This window comes from Callospermophilus lateralis, chromosome 8 (genome assembly GCF_048772815.1).
Source record: "Callospermophilus lateralis isolate mCalLat2 chromosome 8, mCalLat2.hap1, whole genome shotgun sequence".
NCBI lineage: Eukaryota > Metazoa > Chordata > Mammalia > Rodentia > Sciuridae > Callospermophilus > Callospermophilus lateralis.
In genome coordinates, this window is record NC_135312.1 from 55,729,928 (window position 1) to 55,756,166 (window position 26,239).

The window sequence follows — 26,239 nt, forward strand, 5'->3', positions numbered from 1 at the left end:
AAAAAATTTGGATCCATTTATTCATGAGCACTCCTCATATATGATATATGGACATACGCACATACAGCATACAACACAAAACAGAAGTGTGCACACATAACATACTGCTTGGCTATGGCTCTTAGCACAAGACTAAGTTCAGGGGGCATGCCTACCAATGGGACCTCAATTTTCCATTGCTGAGGTGGATCTTTTACACCTGCAAATACTGAAAATGCATTAAAGTGCAGTATGAAATACAAAAAAAAAAGGTGATTTCTGAAGAGGTAAATTGCCAATTTTTCTTAACAAATTATTTTCTAATTTAGTTGAGTAAAAATAGTTTGCAGACATAATTGCAGTATGAAAACTGGAGCTCAGAGCCGCTTTGGTTTTCTCCATAGCACAGTAATAGCAGTATTACTGGAAAACACTAAATAAATTGGCTTGTGGTATATACTCTGCACAGTGGTATGAGAATCTGGAGACTTCTTAAAATTTATTCCTAAAAGTGTGTTTTAAAAAGCTATTTAAATGTAGACATTTATCTCAGATAATTTATTTCACTAACAAATGTGCATATGTGTATATGAAGTAATGTTATTGTTATAGCAGCAAAACTGGTTTTGGATGTTGTATATAAACATAAAATTGAGGAAGTTAATTGTCTCCACATGGTGTAACTTAATATGTAAATAATTTTGTACCAAGTCAGCAGGGCTTTTTTTTTTTCTTAACATTTGTTTTAGTTGTAGATAGACACAATAACTTTATTTTATTTAATATTTTTATTGGTACTAAGGATCTAACCCAGTGCCTTACACATGCTAGGTAAGCGCTCTACCACTGAGCTACAAAACTAGCCCTAAAACAGGTTTTTATATCATGAGATATATTTCTCACAGGAGCATTGTGGGTAAGTCTGAATGTTCTAGATGTAAATTAAGAATGCTTCTAAATGTAATTATTAGTTAGACCAGTTATATCAAAGAAATTCAGCATGAACTATATATTCTGACTGATTCTTGGAAATCATTTCTAACACTGGTGATTAGTTAAGGAAGAAGAAAATGAAAATGAAAGTGCACCTTCCAAAATATAAAATGTAACCTAGCAGTAAAATACAAATGTTAAAAGCACTTTATAGAGGGGGGGAAAACCCACCACATCTAAAGCTAAAAAAACAAAAGAAAGAAAGAAAGAAAGGAAATTAAATTAAAGACAGAAGAAAATGTGGATGGGCACCTGTCCAACAATCTCATGAAAACTCAGAGCTCTAGCACTCATTTAGGGTGTTTTCTTCTTCCTTAATGTGTGGTATCCCAGGTCCCCACCTGGCCATCCCTGCCCTGCATCTAGAGTGCCTGCATCCTTACAATCACCTTTTTGTGGTGGCAGAGCTCAGCTTCCTTTCCAGCAATATGTGGTTTTTATTCAGGCTGTAGTTCTCCACTTTGCTGCCTCCTCTTTTGAGCCTCACAGAATGGAGGTTTTAATGGTGAAGGCCCTGGCTCACTCACTGGAGATCCAGGATGTGGGTGATGCAAATTGTTCTCAGCTCCAGAAAGATGTGTTCCGAGTTCTCCACCTCCACAGTACCCATGGGTGGAGGTGGCCTCTGATTTTCTTGCCCTTGGTTTCTATTAACTGATTGGATCCAACCACAGAGGGAGGGAAACCGACTTTAAGTCTAGTCTTCTCCTTAAAATCTATGTCTTCATCTGACTCTTCATCAAGTGAGTGATAGATCTTGGTGCTATGTTCTTCAGTTCATCCAGCAACCTGTTTTATTTTTTTCAATCGCTCCAGTTCCTTTAGAGTGAGAGTGGGGGCTGTTGCAATGACCGGCACACCTTATTGTGCACTGTCTTCATAAATGTCACTTCTAAGGGCTTAACTTTCCAAATGGTGAAATAAGACAAAAGCAACAATAGTCTAGGTTATGAGTGATGTGCTATCGACTCAAGCCCCTCTTGTCATGCAGGTACCCTTTACACTCTCATCAATGTAGGAGCTAATCTTCTTAAAATAATTTCTGCTGTTGATGGCATCACCATAGCTGGGTGTGTTCACTAGTGTAAGGCAAATCCTGAGTCCCTCCTGACCTCCTTTCAATCTCAAAAGTTGAAACTGCAATTTGGACAGTTCTTTCAATTTTCTGTGCAGCCTCAGGCATGATTCTTTCTGGGCAGAGATCTGTAAGAAATAGGTTGTTGATAAGAGTTGATTTCCTAGACTTGAACACCATTATTGTGAACTGCACATTTTTTTCCCCACTCATTTTCCACGACTTGATTGGGAATATTGCAAATCTAGTGCAGCCATTTCTGGATATATAAGTTGAGCTAGTTGTTACTTAGACACCTTTCATAATGTTTCCTCTCTTAGTGGATCAGTTAAAGAAGAAGTGAATATTGACTACACCATGGGCTTGCCCCTGTATCTTGATTTTGTGATGTAAACTTTTCTCTTTCTCATCCCTAAAAATGCCTCAAGCAAATTCTATATTTCTCATTAATCCAAGTGGATATTTTGGAGACATTTTAGGATTTATGGGAGTACTGTAGGAAAAATTGATATTTGAATTATAATTTTTAGTTGCATTGGAAAAGCCTGTATAAGTTTATACATTTTGAGCAACTGTCTTAGTTTTTATTAGGAGATATATCTCCTTTAGTGAATATGAAATTAAAATTTTTATGTTTCCCTAAGTTACTCTGATTCTTTAATCTTTTCCTCTTCTACCATTATGTATTTTTAGAAAATACTTCAGGCTATTCATGACAGGTGGGGTCTGCATATGTACATTGTATCTTGAATGAATGCTAGGAAAAGATTTTCCTTTCCCTTGTGTTCTCTCTAAATAAATCCAAATTTCCTGGTTTTTTTGGAATGACTATAAGTTCAATGGTTGTTTTAGAAATTCCCTTAAAATACCAAGGATATTACTAGGTATTGTTGTCATGTTTCATGTCTCTGTTTCACTTTATTTCCAAGAGGAAATCCATGAGTAGTAATCTCTCCCAGAGGGATATGGCATAAGCCTGGGCCAAACAGATTTCCATGTTGGGAGCAAGCCTGTTTGAATGACTCTGTGAGAAGCTTGAGGAATCCCAGGGTGGGTGGAAGGTATAAGTTTAAGGCTATGATTGAGGTGGTAAGGAAATGAGACTAGTCTAATGAGATACATCATGTTCTTTCAACCAGTGCCTTTTCCACCTTGTTAAAATGAACGAAATCACATCGGTTACACATCCACATTTTTACAGAATGCCATATTAGTGACTGTTGTATTCTGCTACCTTTCCTATCCTCAACTATCCCTCCTCCCCTCCCCTCCCATCTTCTCTCTCTACCCCATCTACTGTAATTCATTTCTCTCCTTGTTTATTATGTAAAAATGTGGATGTGTAACCTATGTGATTCTGCAATCTGTATTTGGGGTAAAAATGGGAGTTTATAACCCACTTGAATCTAATGTATGAAATATGATATGTCAAGAGCTCTGTAATGTTTTGAACAACCAATAAAAAAAAACAATGCCAAAAAAAAGTAAAAATGACCCCCCCCCAAAAAAAATAAAAAAATAAAATGAACGAAAAACAAAGGACAAAAGGAATAAAGGCTCAGGTTTATTTCCAGTTATATTTGCTTTTCAATTGGGATATTTTTTTCTCTTCCCAGTGATTAACACACAATTATACTTTCCAAATAAAGTAGTTTTCTAACTACTCTCTATTTTTAACCTCTCCAATAAACATAAGAAAACATTTAAAAATTATTGAAGCTATTTTTTTCTATTTAGGTGGAATTTAGACCCTCTAAAACATATTTAAAATTTTTAGTTTAAATGTTTGCATTTACCTTCATGCCAAAGTTCTCTGATGATTTACTAAATATAAAGTTTAAAGAATTTAAGAATAGGATATTTATAAATAACCAACAATGATGTGGCTTTATTACTCCTAGTACAAATGTACATACAGAATTCACACCAGGATTTTCAGAGAAAAAGGCAGGAATTCTTACTTTGAGAATCTACCAAACACAAATGTTCAGAATTTTCTTATTAACTAAGATGAAATTTATGCATGGAGATAATGTTAAGAATTATGTATTTTAATTTCTCAATTATCAAATAATCATTAATAAGGATACATGCATACAAACCACCATATTGGTACTATTAAGGAAAGATTATTTCAGGTATTGTCATTTTATATTTTAAAGATATTGAATCTTTATTAAATATAGAAAATTCCATTCAAAGTTCCTACTCTATCATAATGAATCATTTTTAAAGGTTTTTGATATTTATCATTTTATTGCATAATAACTTATTACAATATCAAGTGGATAGATATTATTCTTTTTGTTTGTTAAATAAAAAAATGTGCATAAAGTATATATGTGAGTGACAAAGGCCTGAATTTGTGAATTAGTAACATGAATATATTCAGTGATGTGATTGCATGCCTGCTGATATATCTGGGCTCACATGAGAAAAAGGCTAGGTTTGGCCACTGACTTCAAATAATTATCACCCATTCCTTGGAGGAGGTTAAAAGAACAATTCATAATTTATCAAAGAAAGAATTATCTTCTCTGTTTAGAAGTTCAGATCAGTTTCCTTTTTTCATTTCCAATATAAGTTTTCTGGCTTTTTAAAAAGTAGTTTTCTCCACTGGAAATAATTTCATGAGCAAATCTTCTTTAACTTTTGTTCATTTTTGGCCTGAAAGACCAGGCTGGTATTGCCTTTCAGACTCCTTTGAGTCACTGAAACAAAGACAAAAACAGAAACAAATTAATAAAAACTCCTCTGTCTCTCTCATCTATTCTAGGCTCTTCTGTGCATAACTATTTAAAGTAAGGTCATAGAAAATATATTTCTTTCATTATAAAGTATCTCTTGAGTATTTTTATTATTTTCTGTACCTGTACGTGTTACGGGCATTTTGACTGACTCAGTTATTTAGTTATTTAGTTAAGGCTTGTTATTTAGGCCATAGCTAGGATGGAAACATTGAACTTGTTAATATCTATTTTAGTTGTTATTGTTTCTATACTTTTCTCCTAGTTTGTGTTTGAGGCAAAAATAAGACTCTTTTTTTTTCAGATGGTTTCAAAAGAAATAGAAGCCCTATAAGATGTCTCTGCATATAAATTTTTCATTACTTTTAGGTAAAAAGCATATTTGGAATTAATAGTAGTAGATGCAATTTGGATCTTAACTCTTATTTAATATGTCTTATTTCCAAGGAGAATCATTGGGTTGGTTGCATTTTTGCAAACATCACAAACCAAAATGTTCAAATGGGAAATAGCAGATAAAGAACATGGTAATGAATAATAGGTACAAATCGTTTAAACTGTTATGTAAAATTTGATAAGGTGTTTTACATAACTTTAATAAATTGACAAAGTGTCGTGGAGAAAACAGTTCCAGATGGCAAACATATGCAAGGGATCTAGTCAAACAATTATTTTGGCAAGAATCTTATGATTTTGTAATCAGTTGGGAGCCAATGAAATACAAAGATGAGTCTAGTTAATAATCTACAATTATTGGCTAAAGAAGTATATTAGGGCTAATTTCCCTGCATTCATCCTACCTTTTCTATCAACCCCACAAGCCTTTGGCACAATGAAGTGGGTAACCTTTATTTCCCTTCTCTTTCTCTTCAGCTCTGCTTATTCCAGGGGTGTGTTTCGTCGAGAAGCAGGTAAGAATTCTGTTTTTCCTTTGTACAACTTTTTTTCCCTAGGAAAACTTTCAGTAAGCCCTGCATAATGAATTAAGTTTCCTTTTAGCATTTATATCTAGAATGTGATGTTCTTTTGTTTTTGTGAATGCTTATGTGGTTATTTAATTAATATGGTTCAAATATCTTAAGTAGAAACAACACGGTGAGAATTACTTAGTGAAAGTAATTTCTTTTCTCTATAAAGAAATGCCAGGCAGAGTGACTTAAACTTCATAGAACAGAGAAGAAGATAGGATTCACCACTGTCTCTAAGGCCTACCTAATGGACCTTGCTCTACGTAGAACAGAAAAACTCTTGTATTATTAATAATATAAGTAGGATTTCCATTTGTATTTACTTTTAGATTTTCTTCTCAGTTGCTGTTCATAGGCACTATAAGAGCATTAGATCCTACCCATGTTAGAAAATAAATTTATTAATATTTAATGATATTTAAAATAATATTCTTACTGATTGAATAATTCTTCTATAAATAAAGAATATATACTTCATCATCCTAAGACTTTCTGCGATAATCAGAATCCAATATTTTGAAGCAATGAATAACATAAGTTCAATGAAAAGAAATGATAGAATCTAATTCATCATTTCCTTTAATATTTAAACACATATTGTGTTTTTTTTTCTCTCCTTTCCCCTAGGCAAAAGTGAGATTATTGATCGGTTTAAAGAATTGGGAGAGCAACATTTCAAAGGCCTGTAAGTTAAAATATGGAAGAGTCAAATTTAATGTTTCTGATTCGCATTGGTTAATACACTAAAGGTGTTATATTCTCCTATCAACAGGGTCCAGATTCCATAGCATTGCAGCCCCATAGAATTTTTTCAGCACTGATGGAAATATTCTGTATCTGTCTAATATGGTAGCCACTGGCCACACGTGGCTGTTGAGTACTTTAAATATGGCAAGTTTAATGGAGGAATAAAATGTCAAAATTTTATTAAAGTTTAGTTAAATTGCATTTAAGTATGTAAATTTTAATTGATTTAAACTTAAATAGAATTTTAGTTAAATTTAAATAATTTAAAAATATAGTCACAGGTGTTTAATGGCTACTGTATTGGACAGTTAAAATCTGGACTTCTCATACTACCCAGAAAGTCTGGAACAGTGATGGGAAGACTAATACATGGTTCCTTTGGCAGCTCACTTACTAACTTCCCTTTACATACCAAATTGTTCTGGGGATTCTTGGAAACATTTTAATATTTTTTAATCTAGTAAAAATTTAGAAAATAGCCTGTTTTTTAAAGGTCATTACGATCCTACAGCCCAATTAAATGAGGTATGTGGGGTTTTTTTTTCATTTTAAATAACTCAAAGGATTTATGCAAAGCCCAGTCTCAACAATTAAATCTATTTGGTATACAGTTTTCTAGTTTGCCCTATGTATGTGTCTGTACTGACATGAACCCATACACTTTAGGACATGGCTGAAATACTATCCTCCCTACCTAGAAAGCCACATGTGCCTGATTAGGTCTCAGATAATACCTCATATGAATAGGCTTTCTGGTTAATTATAAGAAAGATATAGAAACATAGATTGTAGACACATAAGTGATTTGCTCTCTAGTATAGCAAGCTGTTTTATGTTAAAGTTTTATTGTGCTACATATTTCTGTGTTTTTTTGTTTTAGGGTACTTGTTACCTTTTCTGAGTATCTCCAAAAGACCTCATATGATGACCTTGTAAAATTCACAGCTGAAGTGACTGACTTGGCAAAAGCATGTGCTGCTGATGATTCAGGGGCAGATTGTAACAAACCACTTGTAAGTTCTGATTTTGAGGATTCTTTCTTTTTCTTTATTATGAGTATTTCAAAGGAAAGATTCTTTTAAAACATTATTATTAAGTGACTGAATTTGTAAGCTACACTCAAAAGTTTCGTATGGACTGATAAGTCATGCACTGTTTATTCATGGACACAGATATTGTGGGTATGCCCACAGTTTTAACAAGATTTCTTCATTGAGAACACACACATGATAGTCACTGTGTATTTAAATGACAATTTGTGATTTGTAACAATCTGTTTTCAAGAAGTTTGGTTTCTATTCATAGAGGCTAATAGTTATAATGTATATTTGTGTATTTATTAACTTTATTTTATTTGGGTTAGAACACTTGACAGGAGTTCTATCCTCTTAAAAGTTTATGTGTGAAATATGTTATTTGTGATGATTATTACAGTTTATTCATCTTGCTTAAGTGAAATCATGCCATTTGATTAGTCACTCCCCATTCCCTCCTTTTCCTAGCTCTTGGCAGCCATCTTTTTATTCTTTGATTCTGTGAATTTGACTATTTCAGATACCTCATATTAAAGGAATCATTCATCTTTGTATGTCTGTGATTGGTTTATTGCACTTAGCACAATGTTATCAAAGATCATCTGCATTAGTGCCAATTGTAAAATTTCCTTCCTTTAAAGGATGAATCGTATTCCCTTGTATATAGATACTACATTTTCTTTATGCATCCACATTTTCTTTATCCATTTATTATCCATTGATGGACACTTCAGTTATTCCCATACCTTGACTACATAATATAAATAATACCCAACTGAATACAAGAGACTAATATCTCTTTGAGGTAATAGCATGATTTTTACTTCTAGAAAGCACCAACTGATTTCTATGCTATGGGCAAAATAATAGTTATAGTTATTTATTCATCATTTTAGGGTTATTAATGTTTTTACATAAAATTTAAAAATGTACTTAAAAATCCTTTTGAAGAACTTGAATATTTGCTATTTCCAAATACATCTTCAAAATAAGAGGTCTATGTTTCTTTCACCACTCAATCTATATATGCCTCTTTAGGGACAAGGTTTATATTGTCAGTGGACCCTTTCCTCTTCTGGTTTCTCTCTGGATACATCTCTCATTGTTTCAGAATAAGTCATTTACTTCCCCTAATTTTTTAGTTCTACATATGAATTTTTAAAAGTGCATTTAAAAAATAATAAATTCTGTCTAGACCAGTGAATTTTCCATATGGTTATATTTACTTATAACAATGAATAAGGAAAAAAAGGATTTACTCAATGAGTGAAATACTTGAGAGAAATATTTCTAGAATGAAAAAATTCTATATTTTAATGCAGTAATAATATGTAGTAGATTTATGTTACTCCTCAACTTGTATATGGTATCTACTTAAAAGTTGAGTCTCTCAAAAAGAAGCAGATTAAATGAGAAGGTATCTGAGTATTTCCTCCCTAAGATGAATTCACCTGCTGCACTGCAGGCTAGTTTCCCTAATGATGGGTAAGAAGCAGAGAAAGGTAACATTCCTTAGAGCCATCAACTCTCTTTTTGTCCTTCAGTTTTATTCATCATAAGTAATATTGTGGCAGTTGATTGTTATGACAATTTCACAGAAGTAGCCAAATCAAGGGGATTTATTTAATGGGGGAAGTAATTTCTTATACAATTTCCTTTTTTGATAGGTTTAAAATTTTGTATTTCATTAAAAAATTTTTCATATTTAAATTTATGTTCTACCTCATACATAAAACATATTCATGGGATCCCCTGCGATGTTTCAATATATGATATACCATACATATGTGCAATATAGATGATTTCTTCACCAAGCTCTAACAGTATGTTAAATTTTTATGCTGTTTTTTGGCAATAAAGAAAATAAAGTCCTGCCCAGAAGAATGAAGAGTGTTCTCTTTCATTTAGGACACTATCTTTGGAGAGAAAACATGCTCAATTGCCACTCTTCGTGATACCTATGGTGATATGGCTGACTGCTGTGATAAACAAGATGCTGAGAGATTCCATTGCCTTGTAAAGCACAAAGAAGAAACACCTAACCTCCCTCCACTTGATCTAAAACATCTTGATGCTTTGTGCACCTCCTTTGAAGAAAGTGACCAGAAGGCTTTGGGACAGTAAGTAATCTATGTTTCAAAATTAAAAATTAAGGAATAAGTCAATACTCATTATAATAAAGACCATACCACAAACCATTTCAACATTGACTGGGAAGTTTTGCTCTAAGGATGAGTTTTAAAGGAATAATATTTCATAGAACAAAATTCTACACAACGAAAAATATGATCAAAGTTCTTTGATCTTGAAACAGGATATGATCCATATGAAACGTTGAAACATGCATGTTTGATAAGATTCTGAGAAAACATATAGTTATTCTCAGAATTGAATTCATTTTAGTCAGCAATATTAGATCACTCCATTTGACCATATATATGTGATTCACACACACAAACTTCACAAATTCAACCTCTCTTTTCAATGATTTAAAGAATGACTAAGACAAGACAATGAGGCAAACATTAAGCTTTAATGATAAAAGACTTGTCTTTGGGTTTTTGGAAGCTCTTGGAAGAATGTTGATTGTAATTGTTTTTGTAATGTTATGTGGTATGGAAAAATGATTTCTTGTTATCTTTTTTTTTAATAGTTTTTTATATGAAGCTGCCAGAAGAAATCCTTACCTCGGTGGCGCAGGACTCATTTACTTGGCTGAAAAGTATAAAAGCTATCTGACAGAATGCTGTCAAGCTGCTGATAAAGGAGAATGCCTGACACCAAAGGTACTCCCCCCCAAAAAACCAGTTCATAGTGCAACCTCAGATTTTGAACATCTTGTGGCTAGATTTAGAAAAGCTTCATCGCCTGAGGAAAGTTCCCTACCCGTTCCGAGCAGCCTTCCTTACTCTTAAGTTCCCCCAAGAAGTTTTATTTTCTTTGAAGGCTTCTCCGAGGCTTCCATCCTCCTTCTGAGCTTTACCATTGCTGATCTGATGGAGGGAATCACTGTGCACATAGTTAAATGTCCTGCCCCTCTCTATTCTGAAGATCTCTATAATGAAGTGTTTGTCAAATTGCACAGCAAGGGCCCACAGTGTTGGTTTTTGTTTGTTTGTTTGTTTGTTTCCTAAGAGACCTTTTGTTGGAGAGAGAATTCAAAGTCGAAAATATTACTGCAACTAGAATCAAGAGCTCATTTATTCCTTTCCTAAGTATTTATTGTGTGTCTCATTCTGTTCTCTGGGGAGTTTGTTGATGTTGTAGAGGAGGAACTTACACGGATTATAAACAAAATTAAGAACTCAGCTAAATTATATGTATCTGGGAATTAGTGTACACTTTTTTCCAGAAGCCTTTTCTCTGGCAATGTGTCCATGCTGGTTTTAACTACATAAAGTCCTCTGTTTTTACCAGACTAATTTTTCCTCTTACATAGTAAAATAATTATTTCCCAAAGGGAGTACTTGGGAATGTAGAATGAATGTGGCATAGTCTCATCTGGGCTTATGAAGTGGTATTTTGTACAGAAGTTTTATTTTCTCTCTATATATTTTTTTCAATTTGCTTTCTTTCTGTAGATTGAGAATTTGAGGAAGAAAATAAAGCTTTTTTCTGCCAAAGATAGACTCAAGTGTAGCATTTTTGAGAAATTCGGTGAAAGAGCTTTCAAAGCATGGTAAATATTTTTTAACTTGTATCTTTATAAAAATGAAATAATGATAATGGTTCTGTTGACAAAAGCATATATTTATGTGTCATTTCTCCCAATCCTTACAGATATATTTTGTTGTCGTTGTTATTTAAAAGGTAGAGAGTTAATAGAGTTGAAATTCAGAAAATGAGTAAGAAGTTGACATTGTTTGTCTTATTTTTCTAAGTTGTTAAAGAATTTGGAATACAACATCATTTTTGTCCTAAAAAGAAGTCATATAAATTCTATTTGTTTACGTAGAATAGGAATCTTACACTAATCATCTATTTCTTTTACAGAGCTCTAGTCAGTATCTTTTATCTAATTTTATTCTTTCCTACAATGACCTGAAGGTGTCTACTCCTCTTGTTATGTCCCGATAATTAAATTCAGTCACCAATTAAGCCACAGTTACTACTTGAAGTTTTCACATAGCTCCAACTCTATTCTCAATCTCGTGTTTTTGCCTGGGTCTCTGTTTGTATAGTATTTAGTTGATTCTGTGAACATTCTTCAGTATCTGAACTAAGAAATATATTACCTGCCCTTCCAATCCCTCATCTGTCAGTCAACAATGAATCAATATAATTAATAGGAGTTAAAATTAAAATAGTAGCTATTATGCATCTAGAGACTCTCAAATGAATTATCTTTGCCTATCATTCCTACCATCAAAACCATAAAACCCAACAAAATTGATAAACAAAATATCTCTAACTTAAAAAAAATACACTTTATGCAGGCAATGACTGGTTCTGAGAAAGAAGTCTTCTTATAGCATTTAGACAGTCCTAAAATGATTTTGGAAAGAATGATGACATTAGCCTTTTATATCCTGTCATAGAATTTAGAGGCTGTGCTGGATCAATTTCTTAGCAAAAGTATGCTTAATAAAAACTCCCTCATTATGTAGATGTTACGAAATTAATTTTCTTGAAGAACTTTAGTAGTCAGGCAGGAAGGAAAAAATGAATGAAAAAAAGAAATGGAGTTTGCGTGATACTTCCCAGATTATAAAATATTTTCACAATTTAGCATGATGTTATGACACTGAGAAGGCTAAAGTTCAGAGAAGTTAAGTAACTTGCCTAGGTTTTTACTGCTAAGAAGATATGAAGTCACACTAGGAAGACAGATCAGGACTCTATACTTGATGCTCCTCACACTGTTTCCCCTTTCAGCATTCCTCTTTGATTGCTGATTTTATGAATCATCAACTTTCCATCCATCACACACTCATACAATGGATAATTTTAAGAAAATAGGCAAAAAGGTGACCATTTGGTTCAGCTCTAACATTAAAATAACCAATGACTTAAAAAAAATAATTCTATGTGTTAGTCTTGAATTCTTTGTTATAAGTGGAGTTTTCATAGGAATTTCACATCAGTTATTGCCTGATTATAATGTATTGATGGGGGGATTTTTTTTTAAAGGTTAGTAGCTCGTCTAAGCCGGCAATATACCCAAGCTGAATTTACAGAAATTACCAAGATGGCAACAGATATTACAAAAATCAACAAGGAATCCTGTGATGGTGATCTGCTGGAAGATGTACATGACAGGGTAAAGAGCCATTAATTTTCCTTTTGTAGCTTACATGCTTAAGTTGGTAGAATAAATGTGCTTAGCATAACTAGGACAATTGTCAGTTACTAAATCACCTGAAAAAGTTTTTCACCCATTTGTAACCTCTTTCAGTCGTACTCTGAGAATCTAGGCTGAAACTGAATGAGGACAACTGCAAGTCAGTGCTAAGATATTTTTTGGGGAAAAAGTGGGTTTGAAGAAGGGCTATTATCTCAAGAGACCTTTGGAAATGAAGCATTTTCCCCCTCTATGTTGTCTCCTTTCATTAAGTGTTTTCCCAAATATAATCTCTTTCCCCAAATTTGTAGTATTGTCTCCCTTTTTTCAAAGATCAAAAATAATGACCATATATCAGAATCCTGAGCTATCATGACACTTCCTGGAAATTTAAGATACACACACACACACACACACACACACACATATAAACAAGACCCATGACTGTGATATCTTGACTCATTTGTTAAAATCTTTACTTAGTTATTTGGTTTCAAAATTCCTGCATTTAATTTGAGGGCAAATTTGAAAAAACAGCATATGATTTTAATTTAAAAAACGTATGTTCCTCAACAGTGGAAATATGAAATTAATAAGTAGCTGAGATTAATTAATTATAATAAACAAATAAATGACAACTGGTTCCTACGTTGTCTTTTGTGATCAAGTGTGTATGTTTTAGTAGTTAAGAGACTCCAGGCTCAGAAGCACTGACTGAGGATATGTGTTCATTGAAGCCACATTGGTTGTGAATGAATGGCCTTGGAATATAGTGAACCTGTTCTGCAACATCACAATGGTCTGGAGAGAAAGTGTAGCAATGCCAATTTATGTTGAACAATTGTTGACCTCCTCACAGGTAACCCTTTCCAATTACATTTGTAATAATCAAGACACAATCTCCAAGAAAGTGGGGGAATGTTGTGCTAAGCCCCTATTGGAAAAAAGTCACTGCCTCGCTGAGCTGGAAGATGACAAGCCTACTGACTTACCAGAACTAACAGCTGATTATGCTGAGGATAAAGATATTTGCAAAAACTACGCTGAGGCAAAAGATATCTTCTTGGGCACGTAAGTTGGATAAGGAATTACCCTTTCATAGTGCTTGATATAGCAAGATCATGATTTAGGAAGATATGCTAGGCTTTCCTTTGGAGTTACTACAGTTTCCATGTTGCCCAGGATGCTTTTTCAACCCATTGTCTCCCAGTCTTTAAAGGTTGAAACAATTAATTAATTTCAAACATTGCCATTCAGTATATATTCATGGTAAAAGCTCAATGTTTGTTAATCCTTAGGATATCTCTGGGAATATCTCTAGAAATATCTGGATGTATAAAAATTATGTATATAACATTCATTTGCTTAATTATTATTAAACAGTTATTTTTTAAATATATAAAATATATGTGAACATATATTGCCTATCATCTCTATCCATCTGTATGTTGGCATCAAATATGTATAGAAAAAGTATAGAATTTGACAATAGGTGTTTCGTATCTGAATGAAAAGACCAAAAGCTCAGTAGTATGATAAGGCAGCTAAATAACAAATGATTATATATGATCAACAAGAATGATGACCAGCTTTACATTTTTTTATAGTTGGATTACAGTAATTTTTTCTGCATTAAATAATATTTAATAAAATGATGTGTTGTATAAGATTTCTATCATATGAAGAGGAAAAAAATTAAGAATATATCTCTGTCTAGTGAAATGCTTTTTAGATGTAATCCAAATAAAATTTCACATACATAAAAATAACAGGTACAATTCATGACATATTTAAGATGTGTCAGGCAATATATGTTTTGCACACATTGTGTCATGTATTTCTCATAACCCAATATATGAGATGAGTATTATTATCATTCCCAATCTACAGAGGAGGAAACTAAGACTCTTTAGTCTTTATAAGTTGCCTAATGTAATAGAGTAAAATAAATGTCAGAACCAGAAATTGAGCACAGGAAGAACCCCAAGTCCTTTGCCAATAAACTTCACTACATGGGGTTTAGTCAAATTCAGACCTTGGGAATTTTAGTTACACTTGGAGTTATTTATGTATACATTCTTGCTTGTTGGTATAATTAAATCTATATTTCTCTTATTTAGGTTTTTGTATGAATATTCAAGAAGGCACCCTGAGTATGGTTCCCTCTTGCTGCTCAGAATTGCCAAGGCATATGAAGCCAAACTGGAGAAGTGCTGTGCTGAAGCTGATCCTCCTGCATGCTATGGCAATGTGGTAGGTGTCCTGCAGGAAAAGAAGAATACAGCTCTTTGCTGATTCTAATAATGAGAAAGAAAAACAATACAAGACTGAAAGAGACATAGTATAATTTACATATTTTCTTGAGATGGATTCAATTCTGTGCTCTTAAACATCTTAGGGGAAAATAGCCTTATATAGAATGGTTAATAAATTTTAGAACAGTTGGTCTAGAAAAGAAAGATATGAAGATAGTAATCTCTAATTTTACAAAATATTGGACATCATTTCTGTTTGCCATATTCCTGAGAACGAAATAAAGTCAGGTAAATTTAAATGTCAATTAAAAGAGATTTAACTTATATATAAAGAAGGTTAACCTGACCCAAGATTATATCAAGCATTGGAGATAATATCTTAAGGGAGGTGATGAAACTTTATTTCTTTAGAATATTTTAAAATCTTTTTGAGAAGGTTTAGGAAATGTTTTACAAGATGATAAGTTAGAATACACCTGTTCTGGAGGATTTTAGGATGCCTACTAGTATATATTAAAGGTTTCCAAACTGTTATAGAATCAGAGAAAGACTTTCTTTCCTCTACCAAGAAGCTGCTGTATGCCAGGCACCGTCCTGCAACTTGCTGAAGGCAACATTCCTCAGAGAGCTGAGGATCCAACTGGAGAGATGGCCTAATAATAATAATAGTAATAATAATAATAATAATAGTAATAGTAATAATAATACTCAGGACCAACATTTATTGACCTTTTACTATGTACTAGGTGCTATTTTAATTTCATTAGCTTAGTTGATTCCCAGCATAATTCTGGGTGGAGAGCACTATTGTGAAGATGAGGATTCTGAATCTCAGAACTGGTAAGTAAAGCTGCACCACTGGAAAATGAGTCAAGTGGCCTGACTCCAAACCCAGCCACTGAACTCCAGAGACTAAAGATTCTTAACTACATTCACTATACAGTCTTGTCAAATAAGAGAAACAATTTGATGTGATGTGACAGGTGTGGCACTGAACATCTACTCATGTGGTTTTGGGAAGAAAGAAGGAAGGGGTAAAAAGTGACCGGTATCTGGTCCTCAGAAGAATACTATAAATGGATTCTTTTATGTTTCAGTTTGAGGAATTTAAGCCTCTTGTGACTGAGCCTGAGAATATAGTCAAGCAAAACTGTGATCTCTATGAGCAACTTGGGGAATATAAATTCCAAAATGCGTAAGTAGTTTTGTTTATTCACTGATTTTTTTTCCTTGACCGATTTGCTATTATTTAATACTTCATATATAGGCTGCCTAGCATATGACTTTTAATAGCAAAGATACACATATATTTCTAAACTCTCTTTATCAAGAAAGTCTGGAGAGTAGAGAAAATATAGTCGATGGGATGCAGAGGTCTCTATTTATGTACAGTTTTAAAAAATGGTCTCTTGAGACTGGGAGTATGTAGGCTGGGAGGGTTAGTGCCAAATGTTGGCTTATCAACTGGAGATGTTCCTTGGAGGTTAAGGGATAATTTGTGAGTGAATGAACCCTAGCAGCATTTTACAGAACAGGAAGTAGTAGGCCTTGAATAGCAGTAGTTCAAGAAGTAATATAAAAGCTGAACACAAAAACATGACAAAAATATGGACTTAGCTAATATGGGAAATTGCATTCCTATTCCCATTGGTGGGAAGAGTGGATGTTCAGAAGATACATTAGACTTTGATGGTCATGACCTTGTTTTCCTGTGGAATTTCCCTCCCTAGAAAAGATAGAGATAAAAGTGCATGCTGAAGTAATGTCCCCATTGAATAGGCCCTTATGTATGGAGGAAAAGTCAAGAAAGAAGAAGGGACACATGGTAGGAATTTATTGTGCAGTTTATATACATAGTTAGCACTCTTTTATATACATAGCTCAGGGCTAACAATAGTGAATAATACATAGATTCTTCCATTGAGTAGATTACATACATACATTGACTTTACATGGCGATTGGGATTCTTTATAGGTGATTCTTACATGCTGGATAACATGCCTGGTTCATTGCCTTGTCAATGTCACTTTCAGTTTAATCCTTGTACCATTCCTATTGAGGCAGGGATATTTCCTCCCATTTTTCACCCACATATTTTAAATTTATCATAGTCCTGATTTATATATATTCTTAATAGAATTTAATGAAACAAAGATGCAATGATTATTAATTATATTAATAATGCAATGATTATTAAGTATATTAATGTCACTGGATTATAATAAGGTAGATAAACGTCCTAACATTATTATATGGTGCAGGTGGCTTCAAAGCCATGTTTAATGATTGGTCAGGACAAAGTCTTTTTCTGACACACTCAGCCATCATCACCCTGAATATGAAGATATTTTTTGTTGGCAGGTACTGGGGATGAACACAGGAGCTTTACTACTGAGTTACAAGCCTACTGCTTCAATTTTTTTTTTTTTTTAAATAGAATCTTGCTAAGTTTCTTAGGCCTCACTAAATTATTGAAGTAATCTTCTTGCCTGAGCTTCCTGAGCAGCTGGGGTTAGAGACCTGTACCACTGTGCTTGACATAGACAAACATAATTTGATGAATGGCTATTTAGGACATAATAGTTAATTTTGGATGGATTTTCCTCTGCTCGATCTACTATATTAGAAAAAGACAGTTTCTTGTTTGACTAAACACACATGGCCCCCCCCCTTTTTTTTTATACAGACTTCTAATCCGTTACACTCAGAAAGTACCCCAGGTGTCAACTCCAACTCTTGTGGAGGCATCAAGAAACTTAGGAAGAGTGGGCACCAAGTGCTGTAAGCTTCCTGAATCACACAGACTGCCCTGTGTTGAAGACTATGTGAGTCTTTTAAAATATAATAATTTTAATACTGAATTCTCATCTTATGAAATTGACAAAAGTAATTTTTAGAGGCAGGAGTGGACTAACGTGTGTACATGACTAACAGGGGTATATCTGTGTATGTGCATGGTAGTAGCAGTCAGAACTTGATCACCTATATCCCGACTATAAAACTTAGAATTTAGTTAAAATATGAAAGTTATAACTTGTTTTTTAAAAGGATCCACGAGTTTTCAGTGTTTTGGCATTTCCTAAATTTTTACTTTTAGGTGTCTCTGTTTCATGTGCCAATATAAGACTACTTCTTCCCTATTCTAACACATATGTCAGGATATATCACTTCCAATTATTTTCATGAATTATTTTCTCAAGTATTAAGAATATTGAGACATCTAGACTTACTAGTAAAAGAGTCATGTTAAAGAGTCCCTTATGCTTAGTTTCAAAGATAGTCATTTGTTGCCTCAGTCAACTTTGGATTTATTGTTACTAGTTTAATATGTCACAACTTTGGGTGCATTCATGTGTGTTCATGGACAATTTCAATTTTGCCTCTTTTGAATTTCTGCTCTCCTCCCTGTTCTTCAGCTGACTGCAATCCTGAACACAGTGTGTGTGATGCATGAGAAGAATCCAGTGAGTGAGAGAATCACCAAATGCTGCTCTGAGTCCTTTGTGAACAAGCGGGCATGCTTTTCTGCTCTATCAGTTGATGACACATATGTTCCCAAAGAATTCCATGCTGACACATTCACCTTCCATGCAGATATATGCACACTTCCAGAGACTGAGCAACAAATCAAGAAACAAACGTGAGCAACATTTCATTATCACATGTTTGTAGTCTTGATGAAGAGAATATTAATTGAAAGGAGCAAACTGTCTCATGTACTGATTATATTTCTTAGAGTAATGTACTTAAGTATTGGCCTTTTTAAGTTGATAAAATTGTCAAGAATAAAATGAATGGCTTTTTTCCCTTAGGGGGCAAAAAATATATTATTAGACTCTTATCTGCAAACTATTCATAGTGATATTGTGGATGAATACCCCAGAAGAATAAGATCATAGGCCAGGTCCATGAGAAAAGGCTGAACATTTAACTGATGAATTTGTATCCAGAGGCAAATTAGTTGTAGAAATCATAGGGGAATTTATTTCTAGGAATGAATGGTACTTTAAGTTGGTTCTAGAGTGACCCCACAGGTGAGAGAAAAGCCTGTGATGTGACTTTTGAGAATGGCAATTGAACAGAAAACATCTAGAAATGTGAGTTTTGAGGCTTAACTTCTCAATGCTATTACAAAAGGTGACCATAGCATTAACTTTAGTATCAGAAAATTGCTGTCATCTCTGGTGGCCTGTAATCATGATCCATACTTATAAATAATATTTCAAAACTTATTATTCCCACATAACACACTCTGTGTCTCTGTTGTCTTTTCAGATGTCAATGAAAGGGAAACACCACCTCCCACTTGTTTGAAATCTTAACCCGTATAATCTCCCCATAATTAACTTTGAATAGGGAAAATTTCAAAGATGAACTTTAAAGATTCTTAGAGAAGAAGATTTTTCAATGACGTTTAATGTCTTAAAAATTTAGAGGTTATTTTAAACCCTTCAATATCTATAAAAGTCAATGTGGCATAGTTTATAAAATCTGAACCATATCCAAATGCCACAACATATACTTTCTGGAGATCTGCTGAAATTCTAAAACACTGAGTGATTTGCACTGATTATCTTATTTGATTCTCCCACCAGCCCTAGTGAAGTGGATTTTATTAATCTCATTTAAAATTAAAATGGCATGCCTGGCCTCAAGCCCCGAACTGCCTGGCTCCAAGATTTATAATCTTTTGTTTGTTTTGGTACTGAGGATTGAACCAGGGGTTCTTAGCCACTGAGCCACATCCCCAGCTCTATTTTATGTTTTATTTAGAGACATAGTCTCACTGAGTTGGTAAGCGCCTCCCCCAAGTTGGTGAGGCTGGCTTTGACTTTGTAATCCTCCTGCCTCAACCTCCTGAGCTACTGGGATTACAGGTGTGCGCCACAGTGTCCTGCAAGGTTTATAATGTAAAGTGCCAATCTTATATCCTTCATATTTCTTATATTCTTAAGTTTTTCTTGCTGTGTCTTTCATTTTCTGTTCAAATGCAGAGCACTTGCTGAGCTGGTGAAACACAAGCCCACAGCAACAACGGATCAACTGAAAACCGTGATGGGGGATTTCGTAGCTTTTCTAGACAAGTGCTGCAAGGCTGACGACAAGGAGACCTGCTTCTCCGACGAGGTGCTGGAGCTGCTTTCATTTTAATATTTCCAACTTTCATTTTTGTGCATTTGGACAGGTCAGAGGTCAGGGATTTAGGTTTTGAAAGCTGCATGGAGCAGAGATCTTATTCTATGTACAATTGTCTTACAAAATGAGTTTAGTAGTTCTTGGTTTTATCTCCTGCTGCACCGTGGCATACTATTAAATTTTTGTAATGTCTCTTCTGTTCCAAATTTGTGATCGTTATGAATAGATAGACATATTTATAAGACCTAAAATGTTTTGGTCAGTAAAGCAAAGCATTAATCTAAACATTTTCCCCCAAATTGCTGTCTTCTCATTTGGCTGAATTTTACAAGTTAGTTCAGGTGGGAATGGACATTTAAATGTCTAAATCATTTAATAGTCACCCCTATACCCTGACAATAGATATATTTTTATTTTCTTGGGGAGGGTGATTGTTGGTGAACTTCCCTATAGAGATCCTGGTAGTTTAATGTGAATTAAAGGGGGTGATGCAGATACAATCACTGTATATCACCTATTTTTTTGTATAACCTGCTATTTTATGTATTCTATGATAATGCTAATATTTTCATCTCTTTGTATTCAGGGTCCCAAATTTGTTGCTGCAACTCAAGCTGCCTTAGCATAAAAAACATCACAATCACAAGCATCTCAGGTAACTATATGGTTTATGTTATTAAAAAAGTAATTATAATCATTATTATTAAAAAAGCAAAGATGACTAAACATTTGTTAAGAGCCATATAGACAAACACCAATCAATACTCTTAGCTCTCTCTATATATTAACTTATATAATTATCAAAATAATGTCTGAGTTGGGTATTCTTGTTATTCCCATTTTGTAGATGAACAAATGGACACATAGATAAAAGGATAGGTTACATAATTTATCTATCTAAGGGACAACCAAGATAGTAAGAGGTGGAGTCAAAATTCCAGAAAGTGTTGTCCTCTTCTGACATATGTGACTGTGTACACAGTCATCCTAGTGATGCCTCACCAGCAGAGACTCTAGGTGTTAGAACCATATGAAAGAACATTTTTGCAGATCAAAAATATCAATGAATATCAGTGGATTCACATGGTTCAACCTAAATATAATTCAGTGAGGGATGTATTCTATATGAACTTGTACTATAGAATGAATAATGTGCTACTAAATTTCCAATGTGTCAACATATTAAGTTTAATAGAATTTCTCTTCTTATGACAAAACACCCACTTTAAAACATATACATCTAAGCATAAACATGTTTTACTTTTTTTCTGTGTGTGTGATATTTTGCAGCAGTATTTAAAAAAATAGAACAGCACTGAAAAAAAAGTATTGGTAAAACCAGGTTGTTTAACCATATAATAATACCTACTTGTGCATCCAAAGAATAGCAAATTTGTATCTCCAAAAATTTGGTCATTCCCAAATGTGATGTGTTTCAGTCCTAAGTGGAATAAATTTCTTCCTAGGGTTCCAAATTTGAGCAGATATTTTTTGTTTAGTTATGACTTAGGTAAGAGTAGGTGCTAGATAGCCCTGAGGAGTGGTGATAAAGGCCTCTGACTTGAGTCTGGCAGAACCATTGAAGAAGAGGGCACTTCACAACATGTTGGTGTGTCCTGTGCCCTTGCCCAGCAGAAGGGAAACTCAGCTGAGCTTTGGAAGGTTTAAATTGTTTCTGCTGGTAGAAATTGTAGAAAGACAATCGAAGCAATTTAGCATTAGTTGTAGCAGACTGGAAAAATATATGACGTTTTACAAACAGTTCTTCTATTTTTCTCCTTTTGTTTTTCAGCCTGACCAGAGAAGAAGAGAAAGAGACTAAGACTTTATCCATCTGTTTGTCTTTTCTGTTGGTGTAAAATCAACACTCGAAGAAACACAACTTTTTTCAAACGTTTGACCTCTTTGCTCTATGTTGAAATTAACAAAAAATGAAAAGAATCTAATATTGTGGTCCAGGACTGTTATTTTCCAAAAGTGTGTTTCCATCCTTGAAAATTCTGTGGATCTGTGAAAGTTTCAATTTTCTGTCTCTCACCCCACTTCAGCAGAGGCCTTCTAGTTCCTTAGAGGCTACTTCATGAAAAGAAATGTTAATTCTCATCTGAGATATGGGTTATAAACATTCAAAATAGCCTTTTAACATTATGAAACAATAACACCCGTGGCAGGGATAGGGCATTACAGTCTGGCTCCTCCTCACTACTGGGACTCTCTGAGAACTAGCGGGGGACAAAAAAGATGGAGATAACTTTAAAGGTGGCTAATTAAATTTAAAAAGAAAGTCATTCTTGGAGAAATTTGAGACAGTTTAGGATGACAATACATGAAATGTGTAAGAAATTTGGAAAAGCATTATTGGAAGAAGGGGTTGGGTGATCTGGAGGAAGGCATGAATAGGAGTGATTAACTGTACTGAACTGATGAAGTACAAGAGTCTTTACAGTTTCTTGTAAAGAAGTTGAGATGTTATACCCAATACTGGGCCTCTTTTCCCTGTTCCTGGAGGTAATTACTTATACCACACTTTCATCTAGGAGCTTACATACTTAGTCATTTATAATCATATTAGTTGTTTGTATTTTTTTATTTTTATAGATTTGGTTTCATACTGTGTGTAAGCAACAGTAACCAACACAATTTTAGCACCATTATGAAAACACAAATCACAGGGATGGAAGCAGCCCTCAAAGGGGTCATCAATTTTTCCTTTATTCCCTAGTGGAGTCAATCAGTGAGGTACTGGATGGGGTTCATTTTCTGCATAGAAAAATGGCCGCCAGTTACAGAAGAGGTTAGAGTTTTATAGTTTACAAGGAGGGTGGTTTAATTATTGGAGAAAGAAGTAGCATGTATTGGACAGTCAGGAAAGAAGTTGTAAAAAGCCCCACACTCATGGTCACTGGAATAATCTCAGAAGTTGGTGTTCACTACTTAATTCTCTGGAATTCCTTGTTTCCCAGAGCTTTACTACTTGCTTTTCTCCTTTTCAGGGTCATTAGCAACAGGAAAGGGTAAAAGTCCAGGACCCAGAGTTTCAGCATCTGTCTCCTCGCTTCAGGACCCATTGTTGTTGGGAAGGGATGGATGTTTGATTCTGGTGGTGATGCTTGGGATGAACCCTGGAAGGGATGAAAGTTTGATTTTCTCCTTCAGGGCTTATTGTTACTGGGAAAGGATTTACTGAGAGAGGATTAGTCATTTTCTTCCTCTTCCCTCTTCCTCTGGGTCAGACAGTTTTGGGGTGTTGTCATTTCCCTGTCCTGAGGATTGTCATTTTCCATATACTTCATTGTGTGTACTATTTCACAACTTGTTCTTAATTAATAGTGCTCTATAGTTTCATTTTAAGTCTACTGCTTGCTCAAGTTGAAAAAAAAAGTCCCTTCTCTTCCCCTTATGTTCTGTACTCCCACCATCCCATTCCCCCATTCTTATGCAACTCCTACTTTGGCCTTCATCCAAAAAAATCATTGCAATCATTCCCAAAGCAGGAGAGAGCCCAAGGGAGAATGAAGCCTGGGGTCTCTGGACAATTTAATATTTTTAATATTTCATCCACTCGGTGCAATGATCCCCAATGCTTGACATCAGGGATGAGTAGCAAAAACATAAAATTCATCTCAGTTTCCAAGAAAGCTTTTTTAAAAAAGGTAAATTATTTCAAATGGTTTTGGGGCCAGGTTGTCATGTACAGAGCTACTGCCTTGAAAGACTGAGCAAGATTTGACAAGACATTAAATGTGCTTCCTTTTCTTTTGAAACATCAACATATTTCTTTTCTACCTCTGAGTTTTAACTGTGCTGATACTCTCTGAATGCTACATCATTCTGATAGTTAACCCAAATTGATCTTTGAATCATTTCTTCTCCCCCTAGAACTGTTACTAAACCAAGTCCAAAGTTTCCCAGAATGATTTTTACTGAAATTCAGAAGCTGGTCTTGGACATGGCCCACATACATGAGAAGTGTTACACAGTAAATGTGTTAGGAATGTCTGTAGGATGGGGTGAGGAGTCTTGTTCCGAAAAGATATCTCTGCTCCTCTTTCTTTCTTTGGTCTGATTCTTAAAGAGAGGAGGCTGTCTGGCTTGAGCTGGTCACAGGGTATGGTAATTAGGTGACCAAGTAACTTACCCACTTGTTGCTAATAAAGCTTAAACCATCTTTTCTAATCCTGGCTTTCACTTCTCATTTTTGTGAGACCAGAACCCATCCATTTCTTATGTTTAAAAAAGATATAACCTCTCAGGAGAACTCTGTATAATATCTTGAGAGGCAAGCTCTTTTATTGTATTTGTTTTTCCTTCTATTTATTTCTTCGTATTTCTTCAATATGGATACATATTGAGTACTTCCTTGGGGCTAGCCACAGTAAGGGACACTTGTTAGGAAGGCATAAATTGACCTTCAGGAATTTCTAGTCTGATAGAAGAGATAAGACAGTGACTTCCTTGAAGTCAGGGACTGTTTTTTATTTACTGTTCTCTTTATAGAACAATTCCCGGTATGTGGAAGGCATTCTATTACAGTTCATTGCATGACTGAATGCAACTAAAAGAACAGGAGGAATTGCTCCCAAGGCCAAAAGCTAGTCATGCCTAAGAGAGGTGTGAATAAAGGACTCTAGAAGAATTAAACAAAACCCAAACCTCTACCAACAGATCCTTATGTATGCCATAGTCAGTAGTGATCAAAGCAGTGTGGCTATGTGGACCACAAAGGACATTGACTGTCTTTTGTTTGCTGTTCTCTTTATAGGACAATGCCTGAAACATGGAAGGCATTCTATTATAGTATGTTGAATGACTGAATACAACAAAAAGAATACAAGCAATCCCAGCAGCTTGGGAGGTGGAGTCAGGAGTCAGGAGTTCAAAGCCAGCCTCAGCAAAAGCAACATACTAAGCACCTTAGAGAGACCCTGTCTCTAAATAAAATGTAAAATAGGACTGGAGATACAGCTCAGTGCTCTAGTGCCCCTGAGTTTAATCAAGCTAGCCACGCCTAAGAGAGGTGTGAATAAAGGGCTCTAGGAGAATTAAACAAAACTCAAAATCCTGACACCAGATTCTTTGTATATGCCATCTCAGCGGTGATCAAAGGAGTGTGGCTGTTTGGATCAACTCTAGGCATCCTAGATATTGTACAAGAGACCTGTCTACTCCCAATTTTCTTCCTCTCTGGTCCTATGTGACACACCCTTCTCTCAGAGGAGGCTTAAATCACTGTTCTCAGAGGCTCAAATGACCTGAAAACCAGGCTGGATCCTGGATTCTAGAGGGCTGATCATGCAGAGTAAATGCTTATTTCAGCTCACTCCCATGGCAGCTAGTCTTGGAAGTCTGCAAGCAGCAGGGTGCAGGAAGGCTTCAAAGTGACAGTCCTTGAGCACAACAGAGTCCTGGAGTGAGCAGCTGGGGAGGATGAACTGGAAACTTTGCCACCTCACTGCCTTTCTCATCTAGAGGAGTTCACACACAGATTAGGAACATCAACAGGAACTCTTTCATTTTTCTTTGAAGTCAGCTTTTTCAATTTTTAAGTGGCAATTTTGTTGATTTTCTTAACTAGCTTTTTTTCCCCACTTCCCTGTGCTAAGAATCAAATGGAGGGCCTCACACACACTAGGTAAATGTTCTACCACTGAGCTACATCCACAGTCCTAAATTTGTTGATTTTAAGGTTATTTTAAGGAAATAATTTTTTAAAATTGGAACTCATAAAGACTCTTTTCCTTTAAAATGGCAAAAATTAATTTCCATATGATATGTAAGTTAGATTTTAAAAGCTGAATGATGGATTCTAGTTGACCCTGCTGAGAATGCCTGGAATTTTCAGTCCCATGACAGGGGTGTATCTGAGAGCTCCCCCTCTTTCTGGCCACTGGAGTGCACTGCCCTCTGGTGGAATTTGTGGGTCACTGCAGATTGTTCCGATAACAGAGTGGTAAATTTGCTTTCCATGACACCCGCTGCAAGTGTTGTGAGAGGTGAATCTGAATACTATTAGGTGCTATTGG

The 26,239-nt window shown here is 34.8% G+C and overlaps 1 protein-coding gene and 1 pseudogene across 1 annotated transcript; one reads left to right on the top strand and one right to left on the bottom strand.

Moving 5' to 3' along the window:
* Window positions 1-1,286: 1,286 nt before the first annotated feature.
* On the bottom strand, window positions 1,287-2,227 carry LOC143405674 (septin-2 pseudogene; annotated as a pseudogene).
* Window positions 2,228-5,626: 3,399 nt separating this feature from the next.
* Window positions 5,627-22,164, top strand: LOC143405964 (albumin-like). The gene is made up of 15 exons (XM_076864454.2): window positions 5,627-5,705; window positions 6,390-6,447; window positions 7,390-7,522; window positions 9,452-9,663; window positions 10,197-10,329; window positions 11,125-11,222; window positions 12,674-12,803; window positions 13,684-13,895; window positions 14,945-15,077; window positions 16,177-16,274; window positions 17,767-17,905; window positions 18,497-18,720; window positions 20,075-20,207; window positions 20,803-20,871; window positions 22,009-22,164. The coding sequence occupies exons 1-14, from the start codon at window positions 5,627-5,629 to the stop codon at window positions 20,842-20,844; spliced, it is 1,824 nt and encodes a 607-aa protein (XP_076720569.2). The 3' UTR covers window positions 20,845-20,871; window positions 22,009-22,164.
* Window positions 22,165-26,239: the final 4,075 nt, after the last annotated feature.